We start from the raw sequence: 25,983 nt of genomic DNA, 5'->3' as shown, positions 1-25,983 counted from the left end.
TTATACACACATTTAAGGCTGATAATTTTTTACACGACCCACAAATCTAACACACAATTTGCGTGTTAGATTTGTAGGTCTAGCCAACTTAATTAAATAGGTTAGATTAAGATTGACATCTATAATTTTATACTTATACCTTAATTCTTAATTCGATTCGAACCCGAAACGCGAACATGAATTGTCAGTTTGCCACTCTTGTCATGAGTACAGTTATCAATTTTTGACACGACTTACAAATCTGACACTAAGTTATAGGGTTTGGGTTTAGGCTAAACGAGTTGACAAGTTGACCCGTTTAGTGACACGTTTATAAATAGGTCAACCCGTCAACATGTTTATATATTTAAATAAATAGTAAAAAAAAAACACGAAATATCAAAAGTTAGACAACCCATTACATGCATAAGTGAATATAAAACCTTTAGAATGAGGCACTGTTCTTGTGGCTCGGTGAAATTATCATTTAAAAAAGCCTAATCAAAATTCAAAACCCATTTAAAAAATCTTTAAAAAACAATCAGGTTGTGTCGGGTCAATACGACCCCTTAACTAAACGGGTTAATCAAGTTGTATCGGGTAACTTGGCTTATAATCATATTGTGTTTGGGTTCTATATTTCAACTTGATTCGCTAACTGTGTTGGGTTCAGTTTGACCTAATCGGTTAGCGGGTCAACCGAGTTAATCCGAACCCGACAAGATTACATGATATGCCAACCCGTACTCATGAGCAAGGCAAAGCTAAAGGTCGACGCCTCAATTTCCGCCTGATAAATTGACCCTTGGCAATTATCTACAACCTAACTGCCAACCATTTTAATAAAGAAAGCAAGAAAACTACTTTGTTTCCGGCTATTTTTCCAATATATTAACCCCTGCAACCGTAGCTGTCACAATATGGGGACAAAAAAACAATACAAAAGACCCTCTGTATGTTGCCTAAACAAAAGGCCATCACATGGGGAGAGTGCTGGCATGACCCTGTCCTGCCCACAAGCAATCCCATCCTCCCCCATATCTCGCTATTGTTAGGCTTAAATGCCACTTGAATTCTCCTCCCCTGGCCTCTTCGACCACCTCATCAAACACCTTCTCAAAGTCTTATTTCCACATGGAATGTGCTTTGTCCCGAGTTAATCGCACATGGTGTCATATCCCACGTAGCTTTCCCAAGTTAGTCAGCCCCCCGGCCATTTTTATAGAAGAAACCCATGTGGATGCTTTTAGTGTGTTGAGGTGTAAGATCATTTGAGCAAGCATGGAGCATATTGACGACGACCCTTTTGAGTCCTCTTCTAGTAGAGACAAAAAGGTGGAAGCTTTGGATCTTTTGGAGGAGTGTTGGTTCTTTAACAACTCGCTTAATACAAGAACAAGGATGTCAAGGTGCTTTTCTGATCTTTGTCCTTCCTCAGATGTTTGCCAAGAGATGGTGGTCAAGAATTTATGGGGTGAAAACGCTTTGTCAACAAGGAAGCTCGGAGAGCACGAAAGCAATCACAGATTGGATCGGAATTCGTTTCAAACGCCAACGCAGTTGCCAACTTGTATGGGGAGGGAAGAAGGAATTCAAGAAAAACAGAGTGATAGCAGAAGGACCAAATTGACAGGGCAGTCAACGCATCGCAGTTTGCTTAGAACACCGTCCCTACCACCACGGTTAGGGAGGGAAGAAATAGTTCAAGACAGAGAAAGTGATCCTCCAATGAGGAAATCTACTAGGCAAGCATCACCGAACCTTTCGCGACATGAGGTACTGTATTGTACTGTAATCATCATCTTCTAGATGATCATACATGAAAATCGTCTATAAACCACTTTGTATTTTCCAGTCTGGTATCATTTTGCTACACACTTTGTTATAAAGCACAACTATTAGAACTTAGAACAGTTAACCGTGGGCCGAAATAGCGGTCCGAAGCATTTGTAAAGAAGATAAAAGGCAAGCACAAGAGCTCGCCAGAGGCCGGTGAGAGATAACTCCAATGACTAAGTTAGTATAACCATTAAGAATGGTATTGGAAAGTAAGAGAGAAAAATAGAGAAAGGGAGAGAGTTGGTTTCCACTGCCTTTTATAGTGGCCCTAGTGGGTTTGCTACAGCTTCCGGCCTTGTGGCACGATCCGATTGGAGGCCTTTTTGTTGTATTGTTCCCCAAGTCCTATGACCCCTGCAAACCATCATTCCCTACTGGGATCACAGGGACTAATGTTAACGTCTTAAGGGATGAGACCTGGTGTGACCGTGTGACGCCTTGTGGCTGTAGTCAGGCCCATTGGTCGATAGGCCGGATATTCGGGTTGCTAGGCCCAACAATAACCATAACACTTTAAACAGACTAACCAATCTAGTTTATATCAAGTATTCTATATATCATCTGGTTGGAGTTGAATAACCTAAACTATGTGCATTTGTGGTGATTGAATGGCAGTGAATTACAAATCGACTATGGCATTTCTTCTTTATTTCACTTTATAATGTAGCTTAGATTGTGGACTGCAGGACATGAGACAAAGCTATAGTCTTCCGAGATACAGACCACAAAGGAACATGGAGGTGGAAGCCATCAACACAAACTGTACCAATGAAATGAAGCAGCGACTGGTTAACCAGACCAAGTTGAGGAAGAGCCTAAGCGATCTTGAGTTAGAAGAAGTGCAAGGATTCAAGGACTTGGGTTTCACATTTGAGAAAGAGTTAAGCCCAACTGTGGTTAAAATGCTTCCTGGCTTGCAAGAGAAGAAGCCCGAGGATTTGGAGCAAGATCATAAGGTAGTGAGGAGGCCTTATCTTTCTGAGGCATGGCTTGTGCAGAGCTCTGCCCCTCCAATTCCAAATTGGGCTCCCAAGGGGTCTACAGAAGACATGAAAGCACAAATCAAGTTTTGGGCTAGAATTGTGGCATCTAATGTGCGCCAAGAGTGTTGATGACAAGAACCAAGAGAATTTCCTGATTCTTATGCGCAGTTTCACTAGACAGATCAAGAAAACGTTGTTGGCTACTTCGGGGGAGCCGGGACTCCTAATGCAGCAATCAACATATGAAATTTGACATTAGAATGAGCTTGGATATCATGCTCAAACATCTAACCCCTAAGTATTTTATTATACTATGCTAATTACTTTATGGTATTTTTGCAGTTCCTGAATTTTATGTGGGTGTAGTTTGGGAGTGATGAGCAACTCATCCAAAGCAAAACTGAGACTTTGCCCCAAGGTTTGTCCCACGAAAAGCAAAAGATTGCAGGAATTGCCAAAGGAATAAAGCAAAGTGAAGTTGATGTAAACAGTGTCGTTTGTTGTTTTTGCATTTTTGTATGAAACGTCCTATCTAGTATGTGATCTTGTTAATAATGACTAGGTTTGATGTTGTCTATGTTATGATAATAATTTCAATGTCTTAATTCTTTCTTCATTCAATTGCCAATAAGCACGATCACTCGAGTCACTCCTGCCTAACCTTTTCCAAAAGAGTAACGCAATATATCATATTTTTATTTCACACATTTTTTTTTTAGAATAACGTTAAAAGTTACATTTTTATCTCATAATATTGACGTGACATTCTCAACCAATCATTTGATTAGTCATTATTAAAAAATAAAATAAAGTATTGGTTAAGGCTGCCACGTTAGCATTGCAAGCATTACTCATCTTCTTAAGAAGTGCTAATTGCCATTTGCCAATGCAACATCAAAAAAGTGGGATATAATGTGGCTTCTAACACCAACACAAAATAGTAATGCTTACACCACACTTTTATTTCATTTTGTTGATGTATCATTGACAACCGGCTCTTGAATTTATATAATTTTTTTTTTTCTTAATGACAGTGCTACATCGACAAAATGATATAAAAATGAAATAAAAATATGATTTCTAACATTTCACTTTGAACCCATCGTCACATAATCTTGCAAATATGAGATATGATACATTGCTAACCCAAGATACAACTCTTGATCACTTTTGTCAACGTAACAACTTTTTACTTTTACTTCTTCTTTTTTTTTAATAGAAAAAACTCTAAAACTGGTTAGGGGACCACCTTGCCAATATGGCAATGTGGTCAAAATTTGTGTCTTAGGGTAGCAAAAGATCGTATTTCTGCAAATATTATTTAGAAATGTGAGAAAATAATCCTATGCAAATTTCGTATCAGCCTCTTTGGAAGTGTTCCTTAAAGAAAAACATAAGAAATAAAAGAGGATCTTGAATCTTGATGAATAAATCAGTCCAAGGAAAAAAAAATCTTGATGAATAAAAGAGGCTGAGAATGGTGAAGCAACAACTCATTTTCCACATATCCAATGGTTCAAATAAATATCCCATTCCCTACCCCATATAAATGCCAATAGCCAATATCCAAAAATCCAAAACAATGAATGAAAAAAAAAAAAAAAATGCATGTAAGATATTATCACAAAATCTAAGCAGGAAGAACAAGATATTACAGAGATTCATGAAACATAAATCATCAAGAACCAATACATAGCCAAAAGCCTCAAATGTTGCACTCTCTCTCCCACCACTTTCTCAGTCCCAACATCCCTGTTGCTCTCTCTCACCTCCACAACTCCTCTGTTTTCTCATCCTCTCTTATCTACTTCCCTTACAGACCAACAACTCTCCGCCATGTCTTAGCCGTCCCTCGAGCCAGGCCCGAGACATGGCTCGCGCAGGTTCCCGAACCCACCACCTCCGCCCCTGCGCCGGGGGAGGGTCCCATCGAGCTCCCGCCATCTACTCCTTCCATTTTTGCCACCACAGACGACCCTTCTCCTATCCAAGTCGCCACCAGCGTTCTCCTCACCGGTGCCATCTCTGTCTTCCTCTTCCGAGCTGTACGCCGCCGCGCCAAGCGTGCCAAAGAACTGGTACTGCCCCTCTTTCTCTTTCTTTTGTTTTGAATTTTTGAAGTTTATGTGTTTCTGTGCTCCAGTTTTGGTTTTTAGGAACTGGGTTATGGAAATTAGGTGGTAGCAATGTGAAGATTAGTGGTAGTGGTATGGGAATGGAGCGAACGGTAATGTGGGTAGTATTTGTATAATAAAACCTTACCATAAAATTTGAACTTGGAATTTTAGATGCGCGAGGAAAATCGAATTGGAAATTCCTTAATTACAACTTTAAGTAAAATCCCACTTCGAAATCGCTTGTTCAAACACAGCCTTAAGGAGTTCAATTCCATATTAGCATGTGGTATTATGATTGAATTCGTTTTGTCAGGAGCTGTGTCCAATTACTTTTGGTTCAGTTCAATAGTTCCACATTGCTATGTGTTACTGTGACTTAGTTTAAATTTTCAGGAACTGGGTTCTGTTATTCTGCCTTTTGCTTCATTTCTGTTTCTTTGTCTGTGTATGCGTGCACGAGTGTTATTGTGAGTATATTTGGTTTTGATGAAGTGGGTTTGGCGGGTCTAGAAATTTAGGTCTTCAGGAGTGAAGAAGTCATTGAAGGAGGAGGCAGTCGATACCTTGAGAGCAATGGGGTCAGCTCCTGTTGAAGCTAACTCTACGCCTTCGCCGGTTCAGGCATTCTTGGGTGGAGTAGCAGCAGGTGTTATTGCGCTTATTCTTTACAAGTTCACTACTACTATTGAGGCAGCTCTCAATCGCCAGACAATTTCAGATAATTTCTCGGTTTGTTCTTTGATTCCCACTTTTTCTTTAATGGTGTTCAATGTTTTTTGCACATTGAATTTTGAGTATATGTTTTTGAATTAATGCAAATGGAACTATGACTGTTAGGTTCTTGCTCAGACTATTTTAACAACGTAAAATTCTTGTATCTTTTATTTTTTTTAATATGGCGGTAACAGAAATGAAAGTTAGATTGTTCTATTTGTTTTCCATGTTTGGACGTAAGCCTAGGTGATTCTTATTATTATAACTTGCAAGTCAATAAAAAATGCTCACTTTGCACTCAGTGAAGGAAGAATTAACTTAGGGAAATGCATTGCCTTTCTGCACTTCAATTTGCAGATTGTTTGAAATATATTTGAACTCTCCTTGTTTTTAGAAAGGAAGTCTACGATGGATTATACGGTTTTATAACTGATACGCCCGGTGCAGCTGTTCATCTTGTTCCTCACAGCATAATAAGTGCAACCACAGATGAAATTATCTTTCTTTATCTAAATAATTGGTTTTTCTGAGGCGTAATCCTGCAGTACCTCCTATCTTGTTTTTTTTTTTCACCCGTATTATGCCTCAGCTCCGGTATACACATTAGACGATGATTTGCTAGTAGCCTACTACTCCCTTCCTGGGGGTACTCATCAAACAAGAAATTTCTAACCTTGGAATTTGTCTGAAATTGACCACATGCTGTGCTGTGCATTTGCATTAGTGTTGCCATTGCCATACCCATGATTAATTCTCATGCCACCATGATTTATATTCTGTCGACTCTCCTTAGGTGAAGATTGGATGGTCACAAACAGTTGTAATATCCTAACTACCATTTATCACAATGGCCAGATGTCCGATGTGATTGTGCTGGAGGTGAGAGGAGCTTAGTTAATCCTGCTTTTAGGACTGTATTTGGCAATTGTTACAAACTTAACTCTGAAGCTTTGAAGTTTCAACATTTTGCTAATCATGTCAGGATATTTTCAACTGTTTGCTAATCATGTTGGGATCATTTTCTAATTCTTACCTTAATAAAAAAATATGTTGGGATTATTTTCTTAGAAAACTCTAGTTTCTTTGGGTTTCTCATTTCTAACTCCAGATTTCAAAGCATGGACCAGTTTCTGAGTATGGTTTGAAACTCTACTGCCTCATTGCACCTTTTTTTCCTTAAATGTATGCAAGAGGATGAAATATGCACTTTTTAAAATTGAAGAGTAAGCTGAAGTTCCAGAAAAAAGCCACACATATATATGATGATGATGATGTGCAATAGGAGAATTGAAGTAATTACCTCAATGAAAGCTTAGATGAGGATTAAACATAAACCCTGGTTGTAAATACTACGAAATACATGTATGCTTTATCATTATGTCCGATTATGTCTGATTATGTCCTTCCTAAATTGGCTCAGACTATATGATTCTTATTTGGCAATTCAGCTGTACTTATTCGCTAAATAATATGCTCTCTCAAATTTATGGTTCTGAGAAGAGTATGTCTCATTCTTTCACTGCTCTGAGTCAAAGTGTGTAGAATAAATCATTGATTTAGCTTCGCTATGAACATTCTAGCTAGGCAACATTTGGATGGAGAATGGAAGTGTATTTATTTTATACCATAAGCAATTAGAGATAGACCCTAGAAATGGTTCTATGCAGCACTTTCTAGATGCAAGAGGCATCACCTTTTACTTAGAAAACCATGCGACAAACCCAAGATACAGATTAGTCTGAACTCAATTTATTGTAAACAAGAAGATAATATATGGGTAGAAATAATATTTTTTATTGAATTAGTTGACAAAGAAAGACTTTTTTTAAGCTAACTAATGAAGGAAAATCCACAATAAAACACCTTTTAAGTTATAGTTATATAATACATGGTATCTTTGCTTGTTGAAGAAAAGAAAATCTTGAAGATGGTTGCCATGTCGTGAAATATGCATCGCGTAATTCTGACAATGTAATTGTTTTCCTTCCTTCCAGGTCAGCCAGATAACCATAACCATAAGGTAGTTACTACTACTTTCTTCCTGCATACTTTGATGTTAACTTTTGTGAAAAAGCTCGTAATCATCTCATTTCTGCTGTTGGCAGGACTATTGTAAATGGTTTGTGCTACCTTGCAACATTTATTTTTGGAATCAACTCTGTCGGTCTATTCCTTTATTCTGGTCAGCTTGCCATCGACTCCTTGATGGAAGGTTCTACAAATGGAGAAAATAAAAGCAAAGGTGATGATCAGCAGTTAGGCTCACCAAATTCAACGGCTGAGAGTGCTACAGATAGCAATGAAGTAAGCAGCAGCAAGGCGGATCAAAGTTCAAATGATGCACAATAATGCAAGAGAACTGAAATCGAAGTGGAGGAATTTGTATAAAAGATCTCATCAAAATTACATAGGCATTTTCATAATCATGGTCTTTACTCTTGATAGCGGTGTAATCAATCCGCCATGCATTTTGTTAGTGTAAGTTTAGTGGAAGCTCAGGTAGGTGTTTGCTTGCAAACCATGCGGAGATTCATCACAGAAAAACTCCAAAACCTTTTGAAAAGTCCTGCTGTTTTAAAGTTGTAAAACGAATTCTACATGCTTGCTGCTCGTGAGCTCATTGACTATATCAATCCAAGTTGTTTAAATCCATAAAATCGAAAGGGTTGCCACAAAGCCACAACATTTTAGATTGCATACTCGATGAGCTGTGTCCGATTCCATACTCGATGTGGTAGAACCAATACCAAATAATACAAAAAGAGAATGCACAAGATTTTATTACATTGTACTTGACCTATGTGGGACACTTAGAATCATGACACAATCTTAGTTAGCATATTAGGGCTCTTGGCCGGTTGGAACTGATGCAACGGAGTCGAATTTGTATCAAGCATGTTCAAGATCACCACCATAGTCACTGAAGAAACAAACATGGGTATTGGACCAAATATCCACAGCAGCAATGTGGCGGCAAAGTAGATTGCTCGTAAACCGACGGACCAGAAAGCACCACCCCTTATCATTGCCTTCTGCGCATACTTCGCCGGGATATCGCTGTATGGCATACTGATTAGGAAATTGGCATGGACTAAGCTCCTTATACATTGGAGAAAAGAAGCATAAGCAACTAAGAAGAAGAAGAGAAGGCTGATATATTTGACGGAAATGATGGACGGACTTTTGTTCCCATATATGAGACTACTCTCAATCACGTTATTTGAAGTGCTCCCCACCCAGGCTCCAATTAGAGAGCTTAAAGCCAGAGAGGTTGAGGCAAAGAAAGTTGCCGCTGATATGGTGCTGGATATCACTGTTAGACAAGGGCTTCTTTCCTTTACTTCAACCTGCAAATACCCATTGAAGATGTTAAGGGGGTAGGGCTTTTTTTTTCTTTTTTCTTTTTTCATTTTTTTTTTTTTTTCTATTCAATTCAGGGAAGGGAAAAGAGAAGATTACAATTTACAACATAAAAATCAAGAAAAACTTCACTTAACTCCTCTTAAACTTTTACTATTTTTGCAATCTTCCGCTTAAAGTTAAAAAACTCTCACTTTAGAATATCGAACTTTAAAAAATTTGCAATCTCACCCCTTCATTAGGATTTTTCGTTAAATCCTAACGGAGGGCTGAGAAATTCCCAAAATTCCCTATTTTTTTTTTTTAAAAAAAAAAAAGTTATTTGTAATTTAAAGGTAATTTTGTAAAGTTTACAAGGGTAAGGATAATTTTACCCTTTTGACTGTTTGATTTAACTCTAAACCTTAACGGGATGGGATGGGTGAGATTGCAAAAAAATTGAAAGTTTGATACATTAAAATGAGAGTTTTTTAAATTTGACTGAAATTGCAAAAGTTATGGAAATTCAAATAGGTTAATTAAAGTTTCATCTAAGAAGTAAAAACAAATGGTGGACAACCCAAACAAGAGGCGCAAAACAATTAGAAATCAGTGTAATTTATTGAGAATTGATCAAGGAAATGACCCGGCCCATTGGGAGAATTGGGGCTGCCACAGAGGGCGTTTTGGAAAGGCAATGTTTCATAAATGAAACTCCCTATGCAGCAACAACCGTGGCAAGCGAAAAGAAGCTCTACACCGGGAGAAAGCTAAATCATGCTGAGGTAGTGAAGAGAGGAGGAGTTTTCTGACCTGCAAGATTCTCTCAATCCAAGCTTTTCTGTAGTGGTTCTCATAGCCAATGACTGTTGTCTCAGGAAATTTTCGGCATCTGTAGAGAAGGAAGAGATGGTAGGCCAGCATGATCAATAACCCACTTGGGACCAAGACTACATCCAAGTATTCCTCCTTCCAAACCATTCTCTCTCTCTCTCTCTCTCTCTCTCTCCAGCACCTAGGGTAAAATAGATGATAAATTGCTTGAGTATTTAATCAAGATTCATAAGACATTAATATTGTGGACAAGAATGTGAGCTAGAATGTTCCATAGTGGATTTGGTTAACATTTTGTCTGAAACAGAATGGTCCAAGGAGATGACAACATGCAATTTGCAAAAGGCCAACTACTCTCTCCCTCTTCACATGCAAACTAGCTGGTAAACATGTTCTATTTTTTGTGGAAAGTAATTAGACACCCCATATGTAGTACAGAAAAAACTACTCAAATACTTGCCAACATAATGCAGACAAAGGGACTAATTTAAAAACACCAGTGGCCAAAAAAAAGATCACTTGATTTTCAGTTCAAACATCAAACAGTGTCGTTTTTAGTATCTAGGTGTGTTTCTTAAGGATTATTCCAACACTAAACATTATTTTCGAAATAATTCAGACGAATATTAGCCCCTGTGATTGGCTAGCAAGCACTAATTAAACAATTTTGTCAATGATTCTGCATGTGCTCTTTGGTGGCTAAAAGAGCAGCACCTGACGTTTTGAATAAGATACAAATTTCTAGACGAACAAAATTGCCTTCTTACCTTCGAACAAGAGTCTAATGCTTCAAGTGTAAGTTCATGCCATCTCCAACTCATAACTAGCCCTCTAATTCAAAGAAATAAACCCTTTTCCAATAAGTGTATTTTTTTTATAATGCGTAACTCACTCCTAGCTACTGCTTTAATATGAACTTGTGTGTATGCTCTAGTTTCGCACTCATTTCAGCCGACGTGGCTTTTCTTTTGGTTTTGTTTGTATTTCTTTTCTTTTATGTTTCCTTTTCTTTAGAGTGTGATCATCAACCTGCAAAGTCCAAGTGAATTAGGAGGGGTAATTTCTCATGCACAAACTGCAAGGGCTGTAAGAAGCTGCCAAAGAAACATCAGCAGAAAATACAAATGCTCTGGAGGGAAATGTACTACGATCTGGACTATACTTTTTCTCCTTTTTGGTTTCAACCATTTAACTTTGTCCTTGTTCACACTTCAAAACAAAACATACAAAGTGAGTACTGGTAAAGGAAAAACACACTCACTAGCACTGGAAATGTCAGAAGCTCTGTAAAAGATATCCATTATTGAGTCCCACTAACTTCTACTGCCTTGGAAATTGATTAGTCCAGAGAAGCGAAAATTACTGCTTTGAAACTCGGCAACACACAAAGTCATCCCTACTGTTCCGAGCCTTTTTTTTTTTTTCTTTTTTTTTTCGGTGTTAACCTTTGCTTGCTTGGTTTCTTGCCCTTTGGATTAGGAAGCATGGCTTGGCAACTCATTTACTATTTATTAGGCTTGGCAATTCAGGCCAGCGGGTTGGGTTCGTGTCGACCCGACTTACCTAATACATCGTCAAGTCTAACACGAACCCGACCCGATTATTAATCTAGTCATAACTTTAAACCCAAACACGGCCCGATAATGAATCGGGTTACACGACACAAACCCGACGAACACATTTTGTTAACGCGTGCTCACTGGCTCACCGGCACCGCCTCACAACCCTCACCCATCACCCCACAGGCCATGAGGACAGAGGACACAAGGTAGAGCAGGTTCGACTAGGTTTGGACAGTTGGATCCGAGAACCGATCCGGCGGTCGCAAATTTCGGCGAATTCGTCGTGCTTGATCAACGGCACCGCCCAGTCGACCATCGAGGGCGGGCTGTAGTTCACGTCGATGGCGTGCCTGTCGTTGATGATCTCCAACAGCAAGACTACAAGATCCCAAAGCTCAAATCCCCGGCGCAAGAAAAATAGTGAAGTGAAGTGAAGGAGTCTGGACAGTCTCTTAAAGGCTTGGAGCAAGGATGCGTGCCGCGTGAAGAAGGTGAAGGGAAAAGAAAAGTGATGCAGGCATATGCGGCTAGGGTTTTGCACTTTGCTGTTTTGGAGACTTTAAAAAAAAAAAAAAAAAAAATTAAAAAATTAAAAAATTAAAAAAAAAAAAAAAAAAAAAAAAAAAAAAAAAAAAAATCGTTTTAGCGGGTCAACCCGCGGGTTGACCCACCAAACCCGATTTTTTCGTGCCGGGTTCGCTGGTCATGTCAAAAATTGCCAAGTATACTATTTATGTGACACCTTTTTTTTTACAAAATGGAATCACCACCACTGGAATATCTTCCAACTTTGCCTTGACTTCATGCTTGACTTGAACATAAGCTAAATACAATACGCTTATGCACCCTCTCTGACACTCTTTATTGCTTGAACGGCAGATAGAAGTGGCGAAGTAGCTCGTACACGAGATCCGCAAAACTTGAACTCTTCCATGCCATAGAGTCGAAATGTCACTTCCTTCTTGTAGCAATCTATGTTTGCTCCATACTTTGATAGCCAATCCATTCCCAAAATGACATCAAAGTCCAATATGCTAACCACTGCTAACTTCGCTGGCGAAGTCTTCCCTTCTATAACAATAGGATAGTTGTCCACACATTTTCTACAAGCAACTGCATCACCAACAACAATAGCCACGCATATCTTCTGTTTTAGAGGTTCAATACTCAAATTGCATAACTTCACAAAGGTGGATGAAACAAAGGAATGAATAGCACCTGAATCAAACAAGATGCAAGCAACGCTACCGAACAAAGGGATTGTACCTGTGACAACATCATTGACATTCTCCTCAACTTCAACATTACCCGGAGTGAGTGAGTGCACCCTTGCCTAAGCAGGTTGCCTAGACTGATTATTGCTAGCTTGAGACCCTTGACTCATTACAGCCGCTGTAGGGCAATTCCTGACGTGGTGGCCTGGTTTGCCACACCCGAAACACAGACCAAATCTACATGGTCCAAGATGTTGTCTTCCACACTTGCTACACTTAGTAACATTGTAGCTAGCTCGACTTCAGCGACATTCTTTCTTCCAAAGGATCTGAAACTACTGCCAAAAGACTGTCTCTTTGACGAAGGGAGAGGAGGAGGAGGTGCTCCAGATGACATCGATCGCTTCCTATTTACATAGTCAACAACCGCTTCTCTAATTCCTTTCTCAGCAATGGTAGCAATGTGCACCATTTTAGTGTAGTTGGTGATGTCGAGGAAAGCAATCATCTCTTTGATTCTCGGCGACAAGTCGTCGAGAAACCTTTCAGCCTTGGTTTGCTCATCAGGGATGAGGTGTGGAGCATACCTTAATAGCTTTAGAAATTCAGCCAAATACTGTTCGACAGACTTGTTCCCTTGCTTGAGGTCTTGAAATTCCCAGGCACATTGTCGTCGTTGTGCCTGAGGGAAGAATCGATCGTTGAACTCCCTCTTGAATCTATCTCAAGGGATTGGGACACCGGGACCTAACTCTTCGGCTATAAGAATCTTTGTGGCCTTCCACCAATATCTGGCTTCTCCATACAACTTAAGGCCTGCATAGTCGACCTTCTGACTGTCAGTGCATCAGCAAGGTCCTGGAAGTCAATGATCCAATTGTCAGCTGCCAAGGGCCCACCATTTCCATTAAACACTGGTGAATTATGTTCAAAGAAATTAGTCGATGAGTCACCAACCGTTTCATTTCGTTCGCCCTATCTAGGCATAGCGGCCATCATTGTCATCAGGTATTGAATAGCATTGGCCCAAAACTGAGCCATATCGGGCATTTGAGAAGGTGGAGGTAAGTCACCGCCATCTCTATCACCCACTAAGAAAGAGTCATCTTCCTCATGTTGCAGAAGTGGTCTTTGTCTAAGCGGCATGGCTTTGCGCAATCACATTGAAGTTAACCTACCAATGCGAGAGTAAAAGAAATGCTACATAAACAAATACAGGTTATATTGAATGCATTACAATAATCATGCAATGCGCACAAGAAATTCCTGTTCAAGTTCCCATGTCTTAAGCCTTTGTTATAAGCTTTTAGAATCCTAAGGTTCTGGTATTACACTTAGACTCTAATGCACCTCTAGACTCTACTTTCCTAATGACCTTCAGAGCTAACTGCTTTGATACCATAAGCTATGACGACCTTTTTTTTTCTTTTTAATACAAAATGAAATCACCACAATGGCACGACAATTAGTCGCTAAGCCAACTCAATATACATATATCATAATATGTACCTGGTATATCAGAGTTAATAAGCTAAGCAACGGAATTAAATTTCATAAAACTAATAAGAGTTAATTACCACACCAGAGTCATACATCTATCTATCTGTTTAAAACTTAATCAAAAATATTAATTACATCAAAAGAATGACTATACAAAATGTGTCATATGCGACACAAGCCATTTACAAAAAGCCTACAAAATATGGACTATCCATAGTCCGACCTACATACAACTAATGCAATGAGCTTCGGTTGACATCAACAGTACCTGCAACCACAACATCAGCTTCTACACGGTCGTGGTGATAGCCACGATCGCATAGGTGAAAGTATGAGTTCACCAACTCAATAGTATAAAACACACTGGTTTTCACAATTAGCCAATCATTTTATTCCTACCGTATGTTTACAATAACAGCTACTATCAACATGATACTTCTGTTTTTAGAAACATTCCATAGCTGATAAGGGTAAACATAGGCACGCATAAACAGGAGGAATCTTAATACATTATACACACATACATATATACATATCAAGTGACTCAGCTATACTTATATGCAAGCATTCCACAACTTCGGAGAACATAAGTATACAAGCACATCCAAACTAAACATCATTCAAGTCATATGCAATCTAGTCGAATAGAAATATATCTATGTTCTTTCTCATTAAGACTCATAGGCATATTAATACGTCTAGCACGAAACCTCGTAAAACATCATTAAAACTCATGTCATGCATACCGTCATAATAGGAGACAACTTCGGCTCGTATTAGTATCATAATAGGAGGCAACTTTGGCTCCACAATCATTACATATATACGTTCATGCTCATGTTTCATACTTTCATACTTTTATGTTCAAATAGTACCATGTTCTTTCCACATTCTTTCCAACAAATCATGAGAAATCACTTCATATAATGTTCATCAAAACATATCTCAAATCATCATTCCCTAATCATATCTCAAAACATTTAAAACATCTTCAAAGAATTTCTCTACATACTTAAAGGTATTGAAAACATCACAAGCATACATTCATCTAAAGTAACATTGGCTCGATATTTAACAAATCATAATGTTTCTTTGCATAAAACATCATAAAGTTCTCAATGAGTAAAATATTCACATTTGGTAGACCACGTAGGACTCACTACTCAAGTATTCTCCCATGTTCTAGTTACTTTGAACTCTACTTTGGAGAACAAGTTGGCATTTCCAATCTCGTATTATGTGCCTACAAACAATTATGAGATTAGACTCAACTAACTATCGAACCCTATACTTTATGACACGTAAAACTACCCACGTGCTCACATGTAGTATTTCCCACTCCAAAAGCTAGCTAAGTAACTGACTACTATTGGGTTAGTAATTGGTTCAATGTTCGTATTTTACCTTGTTTATTAACTATACAATGCATTTACTACCTCATTAGCTTTATTATTATATTATCTCATTATCTTTGTTAACCCTTTCCGTAGCTTGTTGCTTATTTACTTAGGTTAATTAGATAGATTTGACTCACATCACCATAACACCTAATTAAGCCATAATAAAGAAGCCAATAATTTATTACAACCAACCTTAATCAATTCAACTTTATCAATACCTAAAATACCCAACATCAAAAGCATATGGAAGAACACTTATTGGCTTTTTCAACAAGCTATCATTAAGATGTCCTCACTACAATCCCTCATTTACACATCAAAATCAACCTCTCTTTTAATTGGAAATACTTCCTACCAAAGTCTCATAATGATAATCATCAACAACAATAGCTTACTACAAATTCATAATTAACATACCCATACAACCATAATAAGGAATTTAAACTTATATCACAACAACTTCTTCGGTCCTCCAATACAACAAAACCCCAATTCCACTTCAAACTCTTCTCCAACCAACCATTAACAATCCATCCTTAAATATCAAAATCAACTCACGTACTAAATCAAAACTCATAAAACATAATCCAAAGTCAAATGAACCCAATCTCAACCATAGGCAAAATAACCAACAAATCAAACTCATAAACACAACTCAATATCAATTACAATCTACATCAACAAACCACAATTTACCTTCCAAATTCCATATACCTCATAACCCAATTTTCACCAAAGCCCAATACCAATTCATAACCAACATTTAGCAATAAATCAAATTCAATGGAGATCAATCTTACAATGACCCATTTGGCCAAACCACAAGAGAATTCACATTCAAACATCAATCCTACAACATAGCAAAAGCCCCAAATCAAAACACTAAATTCGGATTTACAAAAACCATAATAATCCATACTACTTTCTAGTTCTAAAAATTAATGGGTTTATCAAAATCACATGGAAAACTTCAAAATTTAACATTTTAGCATCTATGGACAAAATGCCGTAACAAATAACCCAAAAATCTACCACAATCATTCAAAAACTGAAACCCATACCCATTGTAACCTAGAATTTGAATCTAAGAAGATTTCTAACGACTCACATGCTTTTCTAGCTCCAAACTCAAGAGTATCACGAAAATCATGAGAAAGATTAGAGATTTACCTCACAAACTACCTATGGCCGGAACTCCTTTTTCTTCTCTTCTTCTTCTTTTTCTTCTTCTCCTCTGCAGGTCTCTCTCTCTCGGCGTCAATCTCCCTCTCAGTAGCTCACTCTCTCTCTCGACACGTGTGTGCGTGGTGAAGAGGAAAAGGAGAAAGGGAGAAAGAGGAAGAAAATAAGAGAAAGGAAGAGGGAGAGGGTCGTGCTGGGGGGTAATGCAGAGCATTGGGCGGGGGGGGGGGGGGGGCGGGGATGGGGATTTTTTGACCCTGCACCCCGCAGAAAACTCCATACACCCGCACGGGGCGGGTGTGGATGGGGCGGGGTTGCAGGGCGCGGGTTATGACCCATTGACCCTTGTGTTCATTATTTTCTTAATCTTGATAACAGGTAATTAATAATCCAAATTTTTCTATTTTTACTCCATTGTGTTCATTATTTTCTTAATCTTGATAACAAGTAATTAATAATCCAAATTTTTCTATTTTTACTCCATTGTGTTCATTATTTTCTTAACCTTGATAACAAGTAATTAATAATCCAATTTTTTCTATTTTTACTTTTGATTCGTTCAACAAGACAGCCCTTGCTGTGAGTGCTGTCACCCTTGCAAATTGCAAGTTGCAATTGAACTCCCTTGAGTCCTTGACTCTGAAATGCAATTTGCAAAGGTTCTAAAGGAAACTAAAATAGAATAAAAAGATCAAAATTTAGAGAGCATCAATATCATGAAGAAACACAAGAATGTAAGAAAATAAAAATAGAAAAATCTCAAGCATTATCATCAAAGACTCAAAGTAACCACTAACCAAATCAATTCAAAAAATGAAAAATAAAATTAATTGTCATTTTATAATAAAGAACCCTAATTAAAATTCCAACATCTATTAAAATGTTAGGGAAAAAAAACTTAAAAAAAAAAAAAAAAAAAAAAAAAAAAAAAAAAAACAGATTACAAAGCAAAATCATAGTAGATTAATATGGTCTAACTGCTAATTATGAATAGAAATCCAATCCCATAAATGAACAAATTACCGACAAAGCAAAGAACATAATATTACAAGATGAAGAAAACCCAAATGTTAAATGTTCCAAAGCATCAAGCACCTCCCAATCGGATTGAATCTTCACTTCACTAATCCTCCTCGAGCAAAAGATTGATGTTCTTCAAATTGATTTCTACAAAAATTGGAACCGATAATTAGAAATTTAGAATATTTAAATAGCAAAATAAATTAAGAAGTGAATAATAGAAAGCTAAAGGCCTAAAAGCTTACCTGACTCGAGCTTATAACTTTCAGGATCTTCAACCATCTCTATGTCATAATCATTGATGGGTTTTGATCTTAACCAGTTTTGTGTACACACCAATGCTTCAACCGTTATTGGGGCCAATGAACTTCGAAAAGGATCCAACACACGCCCTCTAGTACTAAATGTCGACTCTGAAGCAACTGTAGTAATGGGAATGGCCAACACAATATGTGCTATTTGGGCTAGTACTGGGAATTTGGTTGAATTCACCTTCCACCAATTTAAAATATCAAAGTTCTCATTCGGTTTTTCAATCTCCTCCATCAAATACTGATCTAACTCCGATTTATATTGAACATCACTATTAGAAGTCATGAGCTTTTTGTACCTATTCATCAATGTATAGGTACGTTTCCCAGTTTCTCCCGAGGAACCTTGAGGAAGTGCACCACTATGTTCACCTTGAGAGCTTTCTCCAGTGTCGAAGTGATCAAACAATTTCTTAAGGTAGTTCTTCAATTTTAATATCATATCATTGTATTGCTCAACACCAAGAATATCATTGAACTAACATTCCAATGATCTCAACTTGGTCCGTGGATCGAGAATAATAGCAACAACCAACAACACATTAACCTTATCAAGATTCCCCCAATACTTTTTATACTTCAACATCATTTTCTCCGCCATAGAACTCAATATATAATCATCATTGTCACAATATTCTTGTAAATGCAGTTGAATGGCAGAAACTTCTTCAATGTACATATTACATGTCACATACAAAGACCCCGAAAGTCGCATTATGGCTTCATAAAAAATTTCGAGGAACTTGAGAAAAACCTTAATACGAGCCCAATCATTACAATTAGGAGGTCCTAAACCGTTTTTGCTATCCAACAACGTAGGACCATAATATCCATCCAACTCTTCCATAAGTTCAAAAGTACTTTGACATTTTTTTGCACATTCTAACATCTTAAATGTAGAGTTCCATCTAGTTGGAACATCCAAACACAACAACCCCTTGAAATTAATGTTTTCTCTTTCCAAACAAGTCTTAAAACTCTCAAATCTTGCAGGAGAAGACTTCACATATTTAACCGCACTTCTAACCCTCATAATGGATTCATCAACCTCTTTCAACCCCTCAGTCACAATAAGATTTAAGATGTGTGCACAACACCTCACATGCATAAACCGATTTTCTAATATGGCACTAGGCTTATGAGCACTTCTCTTCCTCAAGTACTCCAAAGCAGCATCATTGGAAGAAGCATTATCAACCGTGATAGTGAAAATGCTACCAATGCCCCATTCATGCATACACGACTCAATCTTTTCCCCAATGGTCTCACCTTTGTGATTAGAAATTAAACAAAAGTTTAAAATTCTTTTGGGTAAGTTCCATTCATTATCAATAAAATGACCAGTAATACACATGTAATTAAGGTTCTGTATTGAAGTCCAACAATCAGTGGTAAGACAAACCCTGAACACCAAATGTCAAGAACATTCCCCTCAACTTTTCTTTCTTAGACATAAAAAACTTAAAACAATCCATCATCATAGTAAAACGGGAAGGAATTGAAAACCTAGGTTCAACTGTTTTTATAAAGTCCTTAAACCCTTTACCTTCCACAAATCTAAATGGCAACTCATCCACTATGATCATCCTAGAAAGTGCTACCCTTATTTTTGAAGCATTAAACTTAGCAAGCACAAGGTTACCACTAGATCCTTCACCCATTGCCGCTTGTCCTTCCCTCTTAGCCTCAAAGTTCAACTTCGATTGTGTCTTATCAAACTTATCAGGAAATTTTTTACAGCTTTTCTTGATATGTTGTAACATAGATGAAGTACTATGGCTTCTAGGGTGACAATTAAACTCCTTCTTACAATAATTGCACTGTAATTTATGATCATCGAGGTCAGTCGACTCTAACTTGGTAAAATGTTCACAAACCGATGATGTTTGCTCATTTTTTTTAGGTTTTGGTGAGAGAGCTGTACTAGGATTTTGAGGGCCCATAGTTGAAGAACTAGAACCCATATTGGTATCAAAAAGACTAGGCCTAGATGAAGCAGAACTAGAACCAATAGGTCCAATAGTAGCACTAGTTGAATCGTCCATGACTTGATTCTACAAATCAAAAACAACTACAATCAAACAATAGTTCAACTAAAAACTGTACAACTCAACTAAACAATACAACACAAAACCTGCTACAGAACAGAATTATGTCATTTAATATTATGTCAGTGAGGGTAAGGGCTATGCACATTTAATAAATGATCAAGAAGAGAGTTTAAATTAGTAGCCTTTATGTACTTGTGGAAGACAAAAAGTGTCCTTATTTTTTGCCTTAAAATATATTGATAATATCAACTCTACACTAAATGAGCATTCGGTCACATAGTAGATATGGAAGTGTTCCAATAGGTTTTCTCAATCATTTAAAATAAAAACCCATCTATGAGTTCCTTTGGAGGCCATGCAAAAAGCAGTGTCATTTCCATGAGACACTCAACTATATTCCAGGTGTCTACCATTTCCCGAATTTGCTTACTCTACCCCCAGGAAATATTGTTTGAATCTGCTCCCATGCTGACTTACAGGATTTTGTGTCTATATATGCATGGTGCACTCAGTATAATGGATTGTCCAATACACACTCTTTGGGTTACATGAAGCAGTAAACTTAAAATATTAGCTGTCTTGGTACTGAATATCTTTGTTGACTGCTAAATGTAGAACTGTCCCCCAGGCAGGAGAAACAAATAATTTCCAACTTTATTGTTTTCGTTACCATATAATTTTGACATGTGGTTTATTGAACATACTCAAATTTGATCGGTTTTACTAACTACAAAAGTGGTAGACTATGTCAAACAACAAACTGTGTGACTGTGTCTGTTAGAGATGGGAAATGGAAAGAGAATTTACTTTTTGCTCTCACGATCGGCCTCTGGTCTCTCTCGGCCTCCAACTCCAATTCTCCCTCTCTGTCTCAACTTCTCTCTAACTCTCAGTCTCGATCTCCCCTTCTCTGCATCAAGCGAATACCATTACAATCGGCGATCAAAATCCACAAGGACCACAACAATGAAAAATAAATTAAAAACATAAAAAGGAAAGCCAGTGAACAATCTAGAAGACGATGAGGAAGAAGGTGATCGTTACCTCCTTATAGCGTTCCCATTCCTTTCCTGCGGCCTGCGGGTGTGTCTGTGCCGGACTGTGCGTACGGTGAGGTGTGTTTGTACCGGACCGTGCGTACAGTGAGGTGAGGGCGTGAGGGCTGGTGACTGGTGAGCCGGTGACTAGCGAGGCGAGTGGCGGAGCAGCGGAGTGAAGTACTGATGTGGGCTGCGGCGCTTAGGGAATAAGGAGTTAGAGAAGGTAAAGTTAGGGTTAGGTAACTTAGGTTAGAACTTAGAAGAAAGTAAGAAAAGTTGTTGGCTTTCTGCCGCTTCTTCTTCTTCTTCTTCTTCTTCTTCTTTTTCTTTTTTTTTTCAAAATCTGCGGGGCGGGGACCCGAGAAATTTTTTGGGTCCCCCCCCAACCCGCCCCGCACTGCACGGGGGGCCCAAAAAAGGCCCCATGGCCCGCACCATGGGTGCGGGTTTTAGCCTCTGCGGGGCGGGGCGGGACGGGTTCTGCGGGGATTTGCTCACTCCTACTGGGGGGGTTGAAAATGTGCTTTTGTCTATTTGTTTTATTATTTTTCTTTTCTTTATTTTCATTTTTCTTTTATTCCTCAAATCAAAAAATAAGGAATAAGATATCTCTTGACCAATCCTAACTCGCCATGTGACATTGAATAAGGTTACATTTTATTTTATTAAACCTCCCACTATTTAATTTATGATTTTTTTTATTTTTTATTTTTTTTTTTGAAATTGGTAATTTATGATATTACTCTCATTACATCTAGCTCTCTCATTTGTTAATTGTTATTTAACCGACTACTTTAAATCAATTAAAACTTATCCTTATAATTAATTACTCACTACTTTAGGACCCATTATCAATATTTATTTCAATCATATAAAAATATAACCATTTATAATTTATTAAAGTCACATTTTATTTAATAAATATAATTTATTAATGTTAAATCTCTTATTTATTTATTTAGGCATTACAATTTATTTGCACTAAAATTGATTGGGAGTTACAGTAATTAGCTGTCTAAATTGTTAGTAATTTTGATAGCTTTGTGAGAAAGTATCCAGTGGTCCGCGTAAGTAGCCGGATAATCCAAAATTTATTTGAACAACTGGATCTCATATGGACTCTCTTATATTAATTGTTGGTAGCTAATTGTTGTAGATCCCCATCCTAATAAAAATACAAGTATTAAAAAAAAAACAATACATATGTTTAAACACATTTGCAATAAGCTTCTTTATTTTATTTTATTTTTTTAATCAAACTAGACATTATATTAGTATTGATGCGTGTCAAAATTACAAAGGGAAATTAGGGTTGGAGAGTTATTTGTCACCCCATATTTGCCATAGAGATTTACATCACAATCAATAGCCTATTGACACGACATAACTAATGTTATAATTTTACTCTCAAATTCTTTTTTGAAAAAAAAAAAAAAGCGGCGGCTAACCCTCCATAATCAGCCCTTAGGAGATGAAAACAAAGAAGCCAACTGCCTCTTGCCTAGTGAGTGGTGGCCTCCCTCTTCTTTGAAGGGCAATCGACCGCCACTTTGGGAGGTTGCTCTTCACCCAACCGTCACTCATTTGGTGAGGGGCCCACACTTTTTTTTTCTCTTCTAATTTAGAAAGTAAAATTGTAATTTTATAACATACCCAGTCGACAGCAACACCTCATGTCAGTCGAGAATTGATTGTAACATGAATCCAAGGATCTATTTAAGTGTGGGACCCACCCCTTGTGAAGGGGTGTTGTATGATTGTTGTACACTTGGTGTACAACTATCATTATTCTCTATTTAATTGGTTTGGTCAAATGGGTCATGACAGGTCATCTTTAAAGATAATTTATGATACCCAAAATTCAATTACATCCAATTCCAAATCCACGGTTGACAGTTATTTTCTATGTCCATTGAAGTCACATAGATGACCCCCGCAAAACATCAATTCTGTTCACATGGAAAAGATAAAAGAGCAGCCCTACTTCTAAAGAAGGTGGCTGATTAGACCGCACACCTTACCTTAAATTATTTCACAGGCATATAACGAGACAAACAGGCCCCTCTTTAATCATGTACCTCAATTAAATCCCAAACATGCCCTAACATCTCAACTGTCCCACTTAGTGTAACAGACACTCCTCTTCTCAATCATCATTTTACCCACCAAAATTCACAGTGTGTAACTATTATAACCAAAATGAGGAAATGATTAAAGAAAATAACAAAGAATTGCTCCGAAATCATTAACCAAAGATTTACAAACATGGAAGAGAGCAGTAAAAGCAGCCTATCAAACTACAGTAAAAACAAAGATTTGTGCCCCCACTTTGTTTTTCGCTTTTTTTTTCTTTTTTTTTTTTACTAGATTCCCATAATTTACCTCGGCGGCTCAGAACCCAACCCCAGCCGCGCCCATCCCAAGCGTACCCGGGTGGTGCGGCTCCAGCTTCCGATTCTTCCAGAAACAAGCCTCCGGCGCCAGCTTAGACGCCGACCTCATCGGCTCCGACTTGCAGCGCGTCAGCACGAACGGCTCGCACCCCTTGGCCCCCGACAGTTTCTGCTCTATCATGCTCGCCATCGACGCGCCGGCTCCCACAGCCGCCGCCGCCACCGGGAACGAACAAGAAGACCTCGGCGGCTGCAGTAACTGGTGCGCAGGATTAGAGTCCTCCGTGCTCACTCTTTTCTTGACCTCATCGCCTCCGTTGGTTTTCTTGACCGGTCTCTCCGGGAGGCATCGGATGAAGTCCGTACTGCAGACCCAGGTCTCCCGGGAGACCTCCATGGATAACTTTGGCTCGCACATCATCAGAAGCAAGCAATCCGGCAAGACCGAGCTGTCTCTCTCTCGCTTTGCGTCACTTTCTTGGATCTTTGACTCTAAGCCCGGATCCCATTCGTTGTATTTTGGGCATTCGGGTTCGGATCTTTGATGGGTCGCTGTCTCTTCGTCTTCCCGAGGCCTCTCTGGTGTCTCTTTCTCCTCTATTTCTTCGGCTAAAGCTCCACCATTTGCTTCTTCTACTGCTTCTGTTTCTTGCTCTGACTGCACGGGCACTAAGGAAGAGGAGAAAAGGCTTGCTTCTTTGGCATCTTCTGCTTCTTCTTCTTCTTTATACAGTGCTTCAGGTTCATCTTCTGGGACATACTCATTCTCTTGAACCAGTTTGGGTACGCTTTGTTCCATCTCTGAGTTCTCTGGATCTACAAAAGCTTCAGGTGAAGAACAGCTCAACGGAGTTTCTTCTGCTTGTACTTCCGGGTTCATCTCTTCGTCTTCTTCTTCTTGCTCTACTGGGTGTACTTGTAGCTCATCGGTGACCTCTGGGTTTTCTTCTACATCCTCATCTTGTTCCTCCGTAACCAAGTTTGCTTCTTCTTCCTCTTCTTCTTCTTCTTCTTCTTCTTCTTCTTCTTCTTCTTCTTCTTCTTCTTCTTCTTCTTCACTATCAGTTTCACAAATCTCATCCCCTTGTACCTCTGTTTCGATCTCAAGTTCTCTTTGCCTTTCTTCACCCACTTCCACGTTCGCATGTTCTTCTTTCTCATCTCTTTGATTTTCATCTTCATCCTGACCACCACGCTCGTCCTCAACTTTCTGAACCGGAGACTCCCAAAACCGATTCGCCAGGGCCGCCATTTTCACTGGGTCAGATCTGCACCTCATGAGCAACAAAGCATTCTTGGGCGGAATACAAATACTCACCCTCGCTTCCTCGTCCTCCAAAACCTCACTCATCTCTTCCTTAATCTCATTCCCCTCATCAAAAACCTCCATCCTCCTCAGACTGTGACTCCTCTCCGTCACCCTCTGATCTTCCTCTCCCTCTCGCACCACCAACTCCATCTCCCTCCCCTTGCCTTCGCTTTCTTGCATTGCCACCAGCCACCTCGCAAACACAGCCCCGCAAGAGCTCCCGCTCCCATTCTCACCACCGTCCGATCTCGCGGCCGCTTTCTCTTCCTTTTCCCTCTCCCCTGTCATACACGAAGACCGGCACGGAAGGAAACAATTGAACTCGGCGCCGAAGGCCCTCAGAGCTTCGCAAATTGTTATTGGCAGATGCACCCACCTTTGGTTCCGATGCTCCTGACTATTCGGATTGTTCTGAATGTTCATGTTAAGGTCTTGATGTGTGACAACGCTCGTATTCTGCTGCTCCGCTCTCCGAAAGCTCGCCTCGCCGCTTATTCTCTTCGATCTCGTTCTTATCTTTTTCCCCTGCTTCTTCGTCTTCACCCTCACCTGACCAATACAGGTCACTTTTGGAGACGAGGGCTCTGGGTTTTCGAAAGCACACCCTCGTTTCTTTCCCCCGGTTGGGAACATTGGCGAGGCCTGGCCACCCTTCATGCTGCCATTGCTTCTCAGCCTTCGGCTTAGAGAGGCGGAGAGAGAGAGTTGGGATGGTTCTCTGCTGCGGCCTGGGCTGAGGATGGATTTGGATGAGAGCTTCATGGAGGAGGAGGAGGAGAGGCGCGAGGTGAAGCAGATGAACAGCTCGCTGGTGCTGCTATTGCTCCCCGTGCTGCGATGGGGCCTCTCTGATTCCATTTTACTCTATATTGGGTAATCTTTGTCACTGTGTTTTGGCCATTGGAAGTGAATAGGATACCGATTGCTTGCACACACACACACAGAGAGAGAGAGAGAGAGGTTTAATGGAGGGTGACGAAATGGTGCTTGTCTATAGCAAAACGTAACTGACAGACTGTGCTGTTGCTTAATTATTTCACATGACTAGAATGCCCTTGGAGTGTGTGCGCGCTCTCGCGCGTGGAAAATGTAAAGCGTAAAATGTTTTACAGAAAAAAGGGCCTATCCTTGGCTTTCTGTTCAAGTCTTTTTCATCCAGTTTGCCGTGTGCCCCAATCAACCACACTCTCATAAAC

At 39.0% G+C, this 25,983-nt stretch overlaps 4 protein-coding genes across 5 annotated transcripts; 2 read left to right on the top strand and 2 right to left on the bottom strand.

Moving 5' to 3' along the window:
- Positions 1 to 1,055: 1,055 nt before the first annotated feature.
- LOC133875856 (uncharacterized) lies at positions 1,056 to 3,417 on the top strand. The gene is made up of 2 exons (XM_062314109.1): positions 1,056 to 1,755; positions 2,505 to 3,417. The coding sequence occupies exons 1-2, from the start codon at positions 1,261 to 1,263 to the stop codon at positions 2,928 to 2,930; spliced, it is 921 nt and encodes a 306-aa protein (XP_062170093.1). The 5' UTR covers positions 1,056 to 1,260; the 3' UTR covers positions 2,931 to 3,417.
- Positions 3,418 to 4,379: 962 nt separating this feature from the next.
- LOC133874548 (uncharacterized) lies at positions 4,380 to 8,289 on the top strand. 2 transcript variants are annotated; one of them, XR_009901319.1, is made up of 5 exons: positions 4,380 to 4,879; positions 5,429 to 5,647; positions 7,627 to 7,652; positions 7,738 to 8,081; positions 8,132 to 8,289. XR_009901319.1 is itself a non-coding variant. In XM_062312398.1 (4 exons), the coding sequence occupies exons 1-4, from the start codon at positions 4,511 to 4,513 to the stop codon at positions 7,979 to 7,981; spliced, it is 858 nt and encodes a 285-aa protein (XP_062168382.1). In that variant the 5' UTR covers positions 4,380 to 4,510; the 3' UTR covers positions 7,982 to 8,289. The 2 variants fall into 2 exon arrangements, 1 of the variants encoding a protein (XP_062168382.1); XM_062312398.1 differs by having other exon boundaries at positions 7,738 to 8,289.
- On the bottom strand, positions 8,288 to 10,093 carry LOC133874549 (uncharacterized). Its single transcript, XM_062312399.1, has 2 exons — positions 9,785 to 10,093; positions 8,288 to 8,979 (listed from the first exon to the last, which is right to left on the bottom strand). Exons 1-2 carry the CDS (start codon positions 9,950 to 9,952, stop codon positions 8,449 to 8,451), a joined length of 699 nt encoding a protein of 232 aa, XP_062168383.1. The 5' UTR covers positions 9,953 to 10,093; the 3' UTR covers positions 8,288 to 8,448.
- Positions 10,094 to 23,296: 13,203 nt separating this feature from the next.
- On the bottom strand, positions 23,297 to 25,736 carry LOC133875367 (uncharacterized). The gene has a single exon (XM_062313481.1). The coding sequence runs from the start codon at positions 25,643 to 25,645 to the stop codon at positions 23,477 to 23,479; it is 2,169 nt and encodes a 722-aa protein (XP_062169465.1). The 5' UTR covers positions 25,646 to 25,736; the 3' UTR covers positions 23,297 to 23,476.
- Between the last annotated feature and the right edge of the window lie 247 nt (positions 25,737 to 25,983).

This window comes from Alnus glutinosa, chromosome 8 (genome assembly GCF_958979055.1).
Source record: "Alnus glutinosa chromosome 8, dhAlnGlut1.1, whole genome shotgun sequence".
NCBI classification, from domain to species: domain Eukaryota; kingdom Viridiplantae; phylum Streptophyta; class Magnoliopsida; order Fagales; family Betulaceae; genus Alnus; species Alnus glutinosa.
Note: the sequence above shows the minus strand (reverse complement) of the source record. Positions and strands in the feature narration are given on the sequence as shown.

Coding starts and splice junctions, on each gene's coding strand:
- LOC133875856 (XM_062314109.1), top strand. CDS start 1,261: ATGGAGCATATTGACGACGACCCTTTTGAGTCCTCTTCTAGTAGAGAC. Junction 1,756..2,504: donor CGAACCTTTCGCGACATGAG/GTACTGTATTGT, acceptor TGTGGACTGCAG/GACATGAGACAAAGCTATAG.
- LOC133874548 (XM_062312398.1), top strand. CDS start 4,511: ATGTTGCACTCTCTCTCCCACCACTTTCTCAGTCCCAACATCCCTGTT. Junction 4,880..5,428: donor CCAAGCGTGCCAAAGAACTG/GTACTGCCCCTC, acceptor TGGCGGGTCTAG/AAATTTAGGTCTTCAGGAGT. Junction 7,653..7,737: donor CAGATAACCATAACCATAAG/GTAGTTACTACT, acceptor TGCTGTTGGCAG/GACTATTGTAAATGGTTTGT.
- LOC133874549 (XM_062312399.1), bottom strand. CDS start 9,952: ATGGTTTGGAAGGAGGAATACTTGGATGTAGTCTTGGTCCCAAGTGGG. Junction 8,980..9,784: donor GGATTGAGAGAATCTTGCAG/GTCAGAAAACTC, acceptor GGGTATTTGCAG/GTTGAAGTAAAGGAAAGAAG.
- LOC133875367 (XM_062313481.1), bottom strand. CDS start 25,645: ATGGAATCAGAGAGGCCCCATCGCAGCACGGGGAGCAATAGCAGCACC.